Below are 14641 nucleotides of genomic sequence, written 5' to 3' on the forward strand. Positions count from 1 at the left end.
TTAATAATTTTTCTAGTATTCTAGTATTTTTCTAGTATAACTTTGTAATTTGTAATTACCACAGCTGAAGTGTTTTAAAGTGGACCCCACTGAGAGTGCAAAGCTGCCTCCATCCTGCATTTTTGTGGTATATTCTTGGAATCGGGTCCGAAGAAGTTAGGGAATCACTACCTGTGCAGAGGGCATTTTAACTGAAGTATGCAGAGGAAGCTGCCTGCTCTTAAAAGACAAATAACAAATCCATGGGATTTTCTTTTATAGAAAGCTGTTGCACAGCGAAAGCAAGGGGAGATAATGTAAATGCAAATTTATAAAGGCTTTATAGCAAGAAAGGGAAGAAATTAGTACTCCTGTGTAGTTTTGAGAGAAATAAGGCCCACAGTACTTTGTACTGTAATTTTGCTTACTGTGTATGGATAAAGCTTTCCAAGTTGTTAGCATTTGTTACGGGAGCTGAAGCTGTCATATGACAGGTGGGAAGGAGGAATGTGATTGTGCTTTTCAGTCTTCCTTTTCCATGTCTGCTTTCCTCCCTTCTTTCCTCTCTGTGTGAGGAGCGCTGCTTCCCACCCACTTTCTCCATTTGTCTGAACGGAGAAGTTCATTTCAGACCTGTCTCCCCCTCCCCATTTACACTCATAAATGTGTGTGGGATGGAGCAGAAGTGAAACCAGAGTGATGAAAATGGTACCCAATTCCTAATGTTCTCTTTGATGAGTTTTCCAGAACACAGAAGCTGGAATGAGGGCACTGGAGTGGCAGTGTTTTTATGAGCAGTGTTTATACATACCTATTCTCTTTCCTGCTTCTGCAGTCTCCTAACGTGTCAGCTTTAATGCAGATGGAAGCCCGAGCATAGTAAATGATAGAGGGGAAATGGATTCTTTGTGATTCCTGCTGCATCTGCCATTGTAGTTGTCTTACTTGGTAGAAGCCTGTGAAAGCAAATAGTTGTGTGTACATAATTTGGGGTCCCACAGTTTTGCTGGCTCCTACTGTGTTAAGTTACGTTCTCAATGGATGCTCAAGTGAAACGTGACTGCAGGGAAACCAGTAGCTGGGAGGAAACTCTTTTTCCTGCTTCTGCTGTATATCTCATGGCCTGTGTATCCTTTGCTCCTTTCTTACTGAAGTCCTAGGGTTTAAAATGCCTGCTGGTTCCTTCCTTCTCTTGGTAACTGACCTTTGGCTGGTGCCCGGAGAGTGGAAGAATCTGTTAGGCCACTTAGTCAAACTTCTCCCAGTTGAATTTGATGTGTGGGTTGGTAGCTAAAAAGTTTGTGTTTAGATGTTATGTACCTGCTTATAATGATCAAGTTTAAAGACAATCTGCAGAGTAAAAGAAAAATAGTGTCTGGGTAATGTTTATTTCTTATGAAATGTTAAGAAATAATAGCCAAAAAGTTGTAGATTAGAAAAAAGATTGGTTCCTGTCTGTTTACTCTCTGAAGACTGGATTGGACAGTGAAGTCACAGTAAAAAATTAAGTAAGATTATTAAGGTCATATGTGATGATGAAAACTGAGCAACTGAAAGATGAAGGGTTTTCATTACTATAACTGATATGTATATAAATATGAAAATGAATTGAAATCAATGTTAAATACATCTCTCTTAGATATTCCTCCCCGATTTGCTGGAAGTTAGTGTGCTTATAATGTGTATTTGTGTAGAGTAAATACAGGTCCACTAGCAAGACTAATATGTCTTATGTCCATGCAATATATATTAAAACAACAACGAAATATTTAAAACACTAGTTAGATTTTTAAATTTTCTTTAATCATAAGAAGGGAATAAAAGAATTAATAATCTTTTCCAAAGAAAATATTAAGTATGTTCTGAAGGCAGTTTTTACCTTTTAACCTCTCCAATATAAATAAAAAAGTTACGGAATTTAACATCTAATATTTCCATGGAATCTTCAATTCAGCAAGCTATCAAACCGGGTTTCTGGAATGATCCTCATGGAAGGCACTGAAAGTAGAACTTCTCGTTAGGCATATACTTGTGTACCGTGCTGAGTTTGAGTTGTATTGTACAACAGTGCTTACTGTTGAATTCTGGTATGTTATGAGAGCTGTCAATAGCCACTGCTTTTGTTCAAAATATACACAGAAGGAATAATAAGTTTTGGAAGATGCATTCTTTGGCACTGAAAGATAGGAATGTCAATCATCAAGAGAGATCATTATGTTTGCATTTCTCTATTTTTTCTGATTAAAAGGTTGGCGATGATTTGCTCTCACGTTCATAATCTATACTATGCTCTTGGGAACAATGCTTTTTTAACAGTCTTTCTATGTTGGTGCCTTTTGCTTTAGGTCGGTACATTAAGATTTTGTGGTACAACGGAATTTGCCAGTGGCCAGTGGGCTGGCGTAGAACTGGATGAAGCAGAAGGAAAGAACAATGGAAGTATTGGAAAAGTCCAGTACTTCAAGTGTGCACCGAAATGCGGTATAACGTTTTTTTTATACTTCATGTCTTAAGAGAATTAAAGAAAAAAAAAACACTTTTGGAAGATACAAACTTTTGGGGAGAATAAATAGAGATTCTGATGCCTTTTTTTTATAGTTTTGTTTTTACTAATTCTTTTAACTGTTCCTGGCCTAGTATTTTGGCTGCAAATATTTGCAAGAACACTGAAACTAATAATGAAAATTTATGGTATTCCTTGAAACTGAGATAATAGTATTTCTTGTTTTTACATCTATACTGCTGAAGCTATTTCTCTTGTAACAGCAATGGTCATGTTTTTTACTTGCTTTGCTTTCCTCTTTGAAAGGAGGCATGCTTGTAGTTGTTTTCAACCTGTTACAGTTTTCACTGATATTTCATGAATACTCATTAGATAGTCTTGCATTTTATAGCAGCGGAGACTGAGGGTTACCACTAGGCCAAAAAAGAGATTGTAATTGATAGTTTTACTGACTACCTGAATTACTTTGTTCAAGTTGCTTCATAAGCCTTTTGGTTTCGCAATTCCGTTTGAGCTAGTCCTTCCTACCCTACGAGAGCTTTAACAGCATAACTAGCCATGAATGTGGCTGAAAAAATACCTAAATTAACTGATGTAAGAGAAAGACATTACATTAATATTATCTCTGGTTCTTTTTGGCCCATACAATTTTCTCTCCAGGTATCTTTGCACCTCTTTCTAAAATAAGCAAGTCTTATGATCACAAGAAACCCTTTGTACGAAGTACTTCTATGCGATCTTCGCCTTTGGTCAAATCCAAGAAAATAGATATAACGCATGTAACTTCCAAAGTGAATTCTGGTGAGTATTTTCTTTCCTGTTGAGACAGGATACAGAGATGCTAATTTTCAAGAATTACCACCAGTCCTGTAAATCTTTATATTAAAAAACTTGTGTGGAATTAGTTCATCACATGGGATGAGAAGGTGCTGTTTACTGCCTGTTCCTGGTAGGACGTTGTATATAGCTGCTTAGTGACTATGTGCCAGTAGAGGTTCTTGTCTTTAATACACTCTGTAGGAGTTCATCACCACATTTATTCTCGAGCCTTTAAAGTAATTTCTGATTGGTTGTGATGTTAATTACATGTCTAACCATAACATGAATTAATTTACTATGATCTTCCTGGGTAACTTGAAACATTAAGATTGGTGAAAATCTTGACACTAATCTATATACAATTTTATGTATAGAAATTGAATACGTCTAATTAATTTTCTGGCAAAACGATCAAGTAACTATTTAACGAACTGTGTTTTATCTGCTAATTAAATTATCTGGGTAAAACCAGAGGCAAATTAGGAGAGAACAGATGTCGCTATACTAAGGTCTTAGACTACTGGTTAGAGTTACAGGCTCAGTCCCTCGCACTGGTTTAGACTGTTAGTGATTTATTCAAATAAACTTATACAGAAGGATTAATTTACGACTTGCAAAGTACAAATGATGCATTTCATCTGTTTAGATTCCAAGGTTGAGAACAGACTCTTTCCTGCTGTGTACAGTGCCCACCATGCATAATCAGGCTCTGTAGCTGGCTGGCTGACTAATAATAATGTTATTAAATATATTACATTAGGATCTCTTTAGTCTTTTGAATCCTGTTTAGGTGATTCATACTAAGGCAACACAGCTTCAAGGATGGAAGAATATGCATACATATTCTATGAATTTGCTCAAGTACCCTGAAACACTCCACTCTTTACCAGTGTGGCAGGTTTAGGCAGGCTATTGAAACAATGTGACAGGCTGGTAAGAGGGGTGTTTTGGCAGAATTTTGGATGATTCATGTAACTCTGTGTACATTGAGGGGGAAAGTAAGCCCGAATTATGTGTATTTGCAACTAACACAAGATTTAAGCTGTTTAGAAATTGATGTCCTGCATAAAATGCATCTCTGAATAATTACTTTGTTAGCTGTATTGCTCAGGAGCAGATCTATGCTGACTTCATTAAATATTTTTTCAATGTTTGATTCAGTTTGTTGTGAACTGTTTAGAACTTGTTAAACTGTAACAGAGAGGTCTGTTTCCTTTGCCACTGACAGTGTGTTCAAGACAGTTTAGTCATAAACTGTCTTCTCTGTCAAAGTTGCATGACTGTCTTTGTAAATTTAAAATATTTGATGCTTGTTTTAGGTAAAATCAGAGTGAGTTATGCCCAGCAGAACTTACATCTACTAACAGTAACCTTCAGGCTGTTACTTTTAAGATGTTCATGTTCTTGTATGGAAAGGGCCATTAGAATGAATGTGCCTGGCTGTTCCACCGTCTGGAATGGGAGGATAAAGCTGCGTAATGCAGAACGTTGTTTTGCAGTGTTTATATGCATCACCAGATTAAATTTCTTCTTTCCTTTAAACTTCGTCTCTACAGTTAACTGGCTTGTAATCCAGGAAAAAAATGTTGTTTGTAGATATGGTTATAAACTGCAAAGTAAAACATGACACTGTGTAGAGATTTTCAAATTTGATTTGTTTCTGCTGGATTTAAATCATCCATCAGATTGATGATAGCACTTTTTCAAGATCTTAGAAGAAGGATTACTTTAATCAAATTGAGAAATATGTTATCAGTCACAGATTTTTTTCTTAATGGCTACAATATAAAATTTCTGCAAATTTTTCTGTAAACCAGTGCAGCCCCTGTAGCTGAATTAAGCTGAGAGAGATAGTTAAATAAAAAATGTAGGATTTCTTCATAACAGGGACAGGGCAAATCATATAAAAGCTTGTTATTTGTTGAGTTAGGTTAGAACACAGCTAGAAATGCAATACAGTTGTTTATAGAATGTAAAAGGTGTTAATACTAGTTCATATGCATATCACAACATTGCTGCTCTAAGAGTAAGGATCTTTCCTTAAAAATGGTATTGGTATACATTATTTATAGATTGAAGATTTGATCTCAAAATTTTTCTGTAATCTTTAATGCAGAAAATATGAAATTAATAGGAATGAATAATGTACCTTAAGTACTATGAAAGTATTTTTGTGTGTTGTTTATGTAATAGATGTGAATATTTGAAAGACTTAAGTGAAACTCCTTTAATATAAACATGAATAGTTTGAAGATCGTGTTATAGTGTGGCAAGATAGTTTGGACTGTTTTAATGTGTTAAGGTGTCTAACATCCATTAAAACAATTCTGCAGTCATGTTTTACCCACTTAGCAAGAATCTAAGAGTTTTACAGTTTTATCCATTTTTATCCATGCATCCATTAATCTGCAAATCTTTCAAATTAATTTTTTACATGATTTTCTTGTAAAATTGCTGTTCATTGTTAGGATACAATTGAATTCTATAGATATTTGTATATATATGTATATATTTTTATTCTAGGCCTAAATATGTCAAAAAAACCCAGTGCTTCTGAAACCAACTTAATGACTGTTAACAGGGGAAAAATGCTACCTGCAAAAGAAGGTAACTAAATTAATTTTAAATTTAAACTAATTTTATTTTTTTAACATTTTGAGAAAAAATGAGTAGAGCAGAAGTATTATGACTGTTTTGCCTCTGTAATAAGCCTTGCATCTGCAAGGCTTATTTAAAAAAAATAAAAACCTTGTCTATCTGTTCAGTTTCCAAGCAAGTACACATTAGTGTACTAGGAGCAAGAGTAAATTATGTGAATGTTTGACTGGCATTCTGTGCTGGTTTGGCAGCAACAACCTCTATCCAGATACACAGCCAAGAATACAGACAAGTCCTTAAAGCTGAAAGCTGTCTCTTAGTAAATGACATTACGGAGTACCTGCAGATGTACCTTCTTATGTTTCTAAGGGAGACCTTTTGCTCTGTGCTGCTCATTTTTTGATGACGGTTATGACAGAAGACACAACTGCAAGCTTTTTATGAAAAATGAAACTAGCTTGTTAAAAATTTCCATTTAAATATAAATCATTCTCTGCAATTATCTAGTTTCAGAATTGGATTGTGACTTTGCTGAACCTTTTTTTGTGTGTGTGCTGAACTTAAAACGTGAAGGGACCTCACTTTCAGGAGTATTCTTAAAAAAATAAAAATCGTCTCCTTTGGGATTTCCTCTGTAAAACCATATTGCCATTGTTGGTAAAAACAAAAACAAAAAATACACAGAACGGTACTGTGGGAGTCTTGAAAATGATGGAGGAAAGCTGAACATAAGTCTTATTGGACGGTTTAGATATCAGGGTTTGCAAATGGTGATGAAAGTGCTTTATTTCCACTTCTTATCTTATTGTATAAATTTTAATATTAACACAGTATGGAACAGAATATAGTAGGCTTTAATCCAGACAATAATTCATTCACATGGTGTCACCTTCCTTCCACTTGTCATCAAGTCTAGACAGTGTGGTGGTATGATCCCTTATTATTAAGGCTTCCATATTATAATAAATCTGCTTGGGACTGTCTAGAAAAATTTTCTTGGAGTAACAAAGATGGGGCTTTTAGAGACCTCTTACAGCACTAAACTAGCACCTTATTCCCAAGGAAGGACCAGGTCTACCTGTGTTATTCATGGTGTGTTTGCTTAACTACTACTTAAAAAAAAAACACTCTTATTTTTGACCCTTTACTTTGCATTCTGCCCACTGTATGGAAAGCAGATAACTTCCCTCATGCAGAAGCTTTCTCTTCTGCTTAGTCCATCAGTTTCCAAATGTGATCTCTGAAGGGATATTTACTTTTGTCTTGTAGGTTTTCCTGGATACAGCAGCTCTTCCTCTTCTACTACCTCCTTGGAAGGCAAGCAGAACTATTCTAAGAAGCGGAACTCAACTAGCAGCAATAAAAAGCCACTTACTAGAGCGTCTTCTGCCTCATCTAAAATGAGTGCTGGTATGATACGTTTTATCAAGGAAGATTTTCAAGTGAGGAAGTTTATTGTTGTATTAAATACTTACGTGGAACTACCTGGGCTGTTTCAGAATATGAGATGGATAAAGAAAGGCAGATGAAAGTATTTAATTGATAAACTTAAGCTTTGCAACTTCGTAATTTTCTATAACATCTTCAAGCAGAAAAATGTTATAGTTTGGCACTCTGCCTTTCAGCTCATAGAGAAAAGGCTGTAGTCCACAATTGTCCACTGGAGCAAAGCAATACTTTGTCTAAGTAAAATTTGTGTTGCTATGTATTAAAGGGACACTGGATGGATATTTGACTAATTTTGACTAATCAGATGATTTACTATCTACTAAGATTTTCTTTGATTTTAAAGATACAACGTTAACAATTTGAAATCTTATTCTTCTGTTGAACAGGGCTGTACAGTTCCTCTTCAGCTACGAGGAAATTTCCTTTCAATGAGGGAGAAATTCAAGTTGGAGACAGAGTACTGGTGGTAGGACAGAGAACAGGCACTGTTAGATTTTGTGGGACGACAAAATTTGCACCAGGTAGTTGCAATACACCTTGTGTATGTTTTAGAACCAATTTGAAATAGCTTGCACATGAGGACAGGAAGGGAACCATTGGGAACCCCTTATTCTTAACTCCCTCTAAAATATTCTAAATTTACTGATTTGTTTCAAAGTTTTCTTTCTCCTATGTTTCATTGAATATATATATATGTGTATATGTGTGTGTGTGTAAATTAGGAAAAATGCAAAAACCATGTTGCAGTGAATCCAGACATTTTCAAACAGAGTGAGTTGACCTAAATTATGGAAGCAGTTTTTTGACTACTTACTCTTTTTAAACCACATTCTGTTCTTTATGTCTGTATCTTTTAATAAGGTTATAATCTTATTATTGTAAGATCGTTACATAATTGCAGTTGGTAAGTATTGGTTTAAGTACCTGGTTTAAGTAAGAACCACTTAATTGATACGTAATGAATGATACTCTGTCTTGCTATTTGGTGGCATCAACATTTTAAAAAAGAAAAAAGCATGTGAGATTGCAGTGCAAACTACGTATTTCTTTAATTCTCATCATTTACCCCAATTTCATTTTAGGCAGTCCTTGCTTAAGATACTATATTTAACTAATTCTACACTTTTATGTGATCGCTCTTAAAATCTTGTTACTTCTTACAAAGTGAACAATGGGAAAAGGACAGGTTCCTCAATACACGCTAAGAAGTTTAAAATCAGAACACTTTTCGACAGTTTGTATCCTCCCTTTCACATCCAAATTAAGAATTTTTTTCGGTGAAAAGCATGGTATTGCAAAAAGCATGGTTGGGAAGAGCTAGTAAAAAGAGCTTTGCAAAGCTAGTAGTAACATGCATTAACAAAGCTAGCAGTAACATTTTTAAATTTCAATTTTAATGTCAAAGCTCTGTAAAGTTACCAAAACTATTTCCTATTCATTTTGCTGCAAAATGCAGGTATTTATTTAATTCTCAAAACAGGAAGGAGAGAATTTCTGACAAACTGAGACCTTCTAATTCGTAAGTTGTCATTCCTGAGTTTCACGAGCTGATTATTAGAATTACCATTTTATCCAGTGCCTTAGTACCAAGTGACTTTAATTAAATTTTTGAATCTTTTGGAAATGGATATCATAAGGACTGCTGCTGGAGTACAAAATTTAGCACATTTACATAATTAGCTCTCATTTATCGTGGGTTATGAATGATCAGGCTTATTAACATCTTGATGCCTCCTGAGTGTTCTGTATGAGATGAATTGCTGGCAAGGTGTGATTCTTATACCCTGTTCTCAATATCATACAGTCACGCTTAATATTTGTAGTAATTGTAACTTGCTAGGTGGAGAGAAGGAATGAATTAATGTCAGAACTTAAATTTTAGCTTTGATGATCTCAGATGAGGCATAAATCATGTGGTCGGAGGGCTGAAGAGGGAAACTTGAACCACCACTACTGTTCTTTCATATCTCCTTTTTGTCAAGTAGCCCCTGTTGCATTTGGTAACAATTCCATTCAACTTTAGTTTAAATATCAAAGGTTTTTACTTTGTCTGTGTTAATTAAAATGCTGTTAATTTTTTGAAAGCATGTACAATAAATCTAAAGATAATTATTCTGGTACAACTATGCAAAAACTTATTTTGTAATAAACTTTTTTTTTTGTATATATGTTATTAGGTAGATAGACAGTTTTTAACTGGAAACTGTTTTCTTAATATGGGTGAATATTAACTGTACCAACAATCTGGATAAAGAAAAGCCTGTGGTGTTTTGTTTTAAAAAAAACAAAACATGATTTTACTGTTTTTAAATCTTCTAGGATTCTGGTGTGGAATTGAATTGGACAAGCCTCATGGTAAGAATGATGGTTCAGTAGGAGGTGTTCAGTACTTCAGTTGTCTTCCTAGATACGGTATATTTGCACCACCGTCTCGTGTTCAGAGGTAAGCACTGAGGCAGGTTTAATGTTTGTATTGTTAAACACTTTCTTAATACATTTCCAGTGGAAAATGAAGTTTTGCAGCAGATATGGAAGAAATAATCTTTTTATTCTGCTAATGGAAGTTTATTATCTCCATTAAAAACTTTATGGTTTTTAGATTAGCTTTCTGAAAGCAGAATATAAATTGGAAGTGCAGCTCCATTTCCGTTGCTGCTACTTCAAGTATTTTCATTCGAGGGCCTCCATTTCTAGTACAGTCTTGGTCATGAAAGTTAGATTTAATGAAAACAATCCTGATGCTCCAAGCAAAATTCAGTTATAAAAGGGAGTAGCCTTTGGGCTTGACTAGAAATACCGTTTCATTCCTAACTGCACGGAAGGCCCAAAACATCCACCAAGCTAATTTGTAGCCTCTCCATTTGGTTTTGGAAGAAAATCTGAGATGTACTGTGCTCTTTCCTGCTATATTTGAATCCTGTTACTCTGCCAGAGCTTCTTTCTTTTCTTTCCCTTAACATCCTATCTGAGCTACATTGTTAAAGAACTTTGCCTCAAAATTATACATCCTCTCTGTCTGTTAATAAAAGGCTTTCCGTAGTAACTTGCTTGTTGCAAATCAGTATGTTCACCTCTTACATACCAGCCTTATTACAATTAAAATGTTAGTGTCTTTTGAGAGTGGATGGGAAAGGGAAACGATTAGAACGTAATCAACATTTGACAAGAAGTACTCCAGCAGGAGTTCTGTTAAAAGTTGAGTTTAAATGACTTCTTCATTTTAGTATTGCTTTTTTAGATTAACAGGTTCGCTGGATTCTCTCGCAGAGACTTCATCAAGTAAAATAAATCACAGTTTTCCAGGTAGGTGTGAAAGACACTGATTTGGTTTATGTAGCCTTCTACCATTCTTCGACTAGCACCCACTACACGAAGCTAACCTCTGTGAAAGCAAAAGGGATTTTCAAGGAACCTAAATGCTAGCAAACAGTCTGACTGTTCCCATCCTAAAAATGAAGCCCGCAGTTGCTGACTGCAGAATGCAATGTGGAGTACCATGTTATTAACCCTGTCCTTGTGGAAATAATTACATCAGAGTTAAGACTCTTGACGCTTTTTCCTTATTACTGTATTACATTCTAATCATAGTAATCATAAATTGAACCTGGTCCTTCATCCCCTGGTGAGGGGATCAGTGTAGGGAGAGGTGCATACAGTATTGCTAAAACTTCTGTGAGATACTTGAAGTAGTCATTTTTGGTTTTCCTTACCTAAGCTTTTTTGTGAAAAGGCTGCTTCAAATTACCCTTGTTAGGTTTGTTTAATATATTTCATCTCAGAACATTTGAACATGTTACAGACACTAATTTTCATAAGAACTTTCATCACTTAATTTCTAAATCGGAAGGGAGACCATGTAGCAAAGATAGTGGAAACTATAAAAATAAACAGAAAAAACAAGCTCATAAACAACCAAAAAAACACAAGTTCTACACAGTTTATTAACCTTTTCATTTAGGTTTTAGACGCAGCTTAAGCACAACTTCTGCATCTTCACAAAAAGAGATAAACAGAAGAAACTCCTTTGTTAGGTGAGTATTTAAGTTTAAAATGGTTGGGTGAGCTGGCTGTTAGCTTTGCTGTTTCTTGTTCAAAAGAAAATATTTGTGCTTGTAAAAACTAGATACATGTCCACTCTTTTTTCTTTGAAGCTTTTTCTTTGAAGATTAAGCAGTAGTCAACCATTTTTCTGTGGATATCCAGGATTACAGTCCTGGAACACAGAATACTGTATTCAACGTTGTATTCAAGAATACAATATTCAAGGTGGCATCAAAATGGTTTTCCAATAGTTAATCACTGCACATTCTCCAAATTCTTGTATTTTTCACACAGCTCTTTGAAGTCCAGAATACTGACTGACCTTTGCACATTAAAAGTTGTTTTGGCTAACCTCTTTCAAGCCCCAAACAAAATTTGTTGTACTGCTTAAGGTGCCAATATTGTCAACTGCATCATGAATCCAAGCATTTCAGACTACTGTGTATTCTAATATATTAAAATTATGTTTTGCTATTAACATAAGATCAAAACCATTTTTTTTTAAAAAAAAGGAGTTTGAGAGTTTTTCTTGCACTGCACTAAATTACAAATTTGTCTTGAGTGTTTTGTAGAAAGAAAACTTTCTTTTCTGCTTTTCAAACTAGGTCTAAGAGCTCTATCTCACGGCACAGCTGGAGTAATAGCAGTGCAACTAACACTGAGGGACTGGTGAAGCTGCACGAAGGCTCGCAGGTTCTTCTGACCAGCTCCAATGAAATGGGTACAATCAGGTATATTGGTCCTACAGACTTTGCACCGGGGATATGGCTCGGACTTGAACTCCGAAGCGCCAAGGGAAAGAATGATGGCTCTGTAGGGGAAAAGCGTTATTTCACCTGTAAGCTGAACCATGGGCTCTTAGTTCGACCTAGCAGAGTAACCTATCGTGGGATTAATGGGGCAAAACTTGTAGATGATATTTGCTGAGCCAAAATATGCTACAAAGTAGGAAATTAAAGCACACAAGAACCTCATCTAGATTTCCACCTTATTTTTTAAACAATTAAACCTGTATTTGTATTTTACATATATATATAATATATATGTGTGTATAAAGATATATATATTGTGTGTGTGTGTATGTGTGTATATATATGCATATATACACATATTAAGAAGTAAACACACTATTCTGTTTCTCTTAATGAAACAGCTCTTACCTGGGAAGGTTACTCCAAAAGCTTTTGGGTTTGAGATGCTGTATTGTTTGAATCATGCTCCAGTTGGAGAATGCTAGTATATCCAGTGTTCTCTAAAGTTGCTTTGTGATTCATGTAGTACTTAAACGATTTTCTTCCATGTAGTAATGAACTGACAATGCTTCATGCATCGCCTGCTTTTGATAGAGGAGGTGGTTAATGAGTGACGTTAGTGTGTTTCCTAGACACTGACAATTTCAATACCAGCTGCTAGCAATAAAAAAAAAGCAAAAAAGACATTTTTTTTCAAGCACTTGTGAAGTATTTCTATATTTCATCATCAGATCCATCCTCTTCTTTACCCCCTGGCATTATCCCCTCCTGAATATAAAAGGGCTGATAAATGCAAGTATTTGCGGCCATCCTAGTGAATGAATTAAGTAAAAAGCCTTTAAAAACACACAGACACTGCATGTAGTTGTTAAATGCACTTTTTGTTGTATGCATTTGTTGAAAGAGCTTCTTATAAGAAGCACTCTTTAAAATAATGCACTTTGCACTCTCTTGGAGAGCTTTCCCTCATTTTTAAAGGTATTTTTTTTGTTGTTTGGTTGGTGTGCTGCAAGCTATGAGTATCACAAATTTTAAGTGCAAATGAACCCAGAATGGAACTACACATAATAGATGCATCATAAATATTAAGTCTGTATAAATTGAGCATAGTAATTCCTGCCAGTGGTGTGGGTTATACGCAGGGTTTTCAAGCAAGCTATTAACTAGCTATTTGTTTGGTACTGATGTTTCTTTTTGTTTTGTTTGGAACAGTTTCCAGTATAAGTTTATTGTAAGAGTCTTATGCTAAATTAAGGCTAATTTTAGGTACAGCACTGTAACACAATGTGAGGTGACATTTGCATATCAGCTTTTTAAAAAAACAGATAGTATTTTGTCCATGTTTTAAACATGTAATGTATTTTAATTGCTCACTATCTTATTGGATATTATCGGGGTGGTTTTGTATTCCAGAACGGTCATTTTATTCTTAAATGACCTGCCTGCTTTTATCTCCTTGAAAGAAGTGACACTATAATTACATCTTAATATACTATTTTTAGACAGAATTCTGCTGCTATTATGTTATTTTAACAATTAATGTAGCTATTTTTCCTTGGCTGTATTTAAAATACTGCATATTGTATTCTAACGTATGGACATTTAAATTGAATATAAAAGCTGTAAATTTTTAATGTAAAAAATTAATGCTTTATATTTGAAGATGTACTGAACGCAGCGATCTACTGAACATTACTTTGTCCAATATCTGTTTCTTGCTGGTATTATTAAAATGAAACCCTGGTGGATAGTATAGTATGGTAAAGAGAAATTTCATTAGGTCCTTACAGAATGTACATCTTTTCTCTTACTTCTGTTCTTATGTACAAATTATGTAACCAGGATGGTGTAGTGTGCTTCGCAGTGCACAGGAGAGGTCCCTTTTCAGTTAAGAGAGGAAGGAACCGAAGTGTGTGTGGGGAAATGGAGAAGAGAGGTGTGTGCCTAAAACCTGCTCAGGAGTTTTGTTAACTAAACCACGGTAATATCCTGTCAGGGAATAATAAGCACATGGATAAACAAGTGAAGGAGAATAAATAACTCTATAAATGTTGGTCCTAATTTTAAGGAATGTTTCTTGAGAAAGTAGCTACCTAAGGTGTGGGAGTGGAACAGAGAGGGGAAACAAGGGAGCATTTCAGGGCAGGAGCTCGCTTTTCCTATGCCTGTCATAGGACTTACCTGTGGTACTTCCCTGTATTAAGTCAAGTTTATAATCAGACCTATGAAAAGTCTATTTCCAAACAAAGAAAAATGTGGTCTTAGGATATATACATATAGGGATGGAAACACCCACCTGCTTTCTTGAACTGTGCATGTTGTTCTCTATTTCTACTAGCCACTTTCCTTTGGGTGAAAGCCAACCTTTGGTGCTTGTAATAGACGGAACAGCACCTTTCTCCTCTGTAAGAAGCTTGGCGGGTACTAGATTTACAATGCATGCTGCTGTTAGCCAGAAAGATGGCAGTCTCTGTTTGGCACCACACCTGCTCCTTCTGCA

General features: G+C 35.3%; 1 protein-coding gene across 5 annotated transcripts in view; it reads left to right on the forward strand.

The window, feature by feature from the left end:
* CLIP4 (CAP-Gly domain containing linker protein family member 4) overlaps window positions 1-13894 on the forward strand; it is a 27156-nt gene extending 13262 nt beyond the window's left edge. For 4 of the 5 annotated variants that reach the window (XM_080587611.1, XM_080587612.1, XM_080587613.1 and 1 more), the window contains 9 exons: window positions 2325-2460; window positions 3143-3283; window positions 5825-5908; window positions 7169-7309; window positions 7735-7869; window positions 9668-9791; window positions 10587-10651; window positions 11307-11379; window positions 11995-13894. In XM_080587611.1, the coding sequence (XP_080443737.1) occupies window positions 2325-2460; window positions 3143-3283; window positions 5825-5908; window positions 7169-7309; window positions 7735-7869; window positions 9668-9791; window positions 10587-10651; window positions 11307-11379; window positions 11995-12316 (1221 nt within the window). In that variant the 3' untranslated portion in view covers window positions 12317-13894. The remainder of the gene's footprint in view (window positions 1-2324; window positions 2461-3142; window positions 3284-5824; window positions 5909-7168; window positions 7310-7734; window positions 7870-9667; window positions 9792-10586; window positions 10652-11306; window positions 11380-11994) is intronic. The other variant, XM_080587615.1, reaches the window with a different exon arrangement.
* Window positions 13895-14641: the final 747 nt, after the last annotated feature.

This window comes from Anser brachyrhynchus, assembly GCF_964034855.1.
Source record: "Anser brachyrhynchus genome assembly, chromosome: 3".
NCBI classification, from domain to species: Eukaryota; Metazoa; Chordata; class Aves; order Anseriformes; family Anatidae; genus Anser; species Anser brachyrhynchus.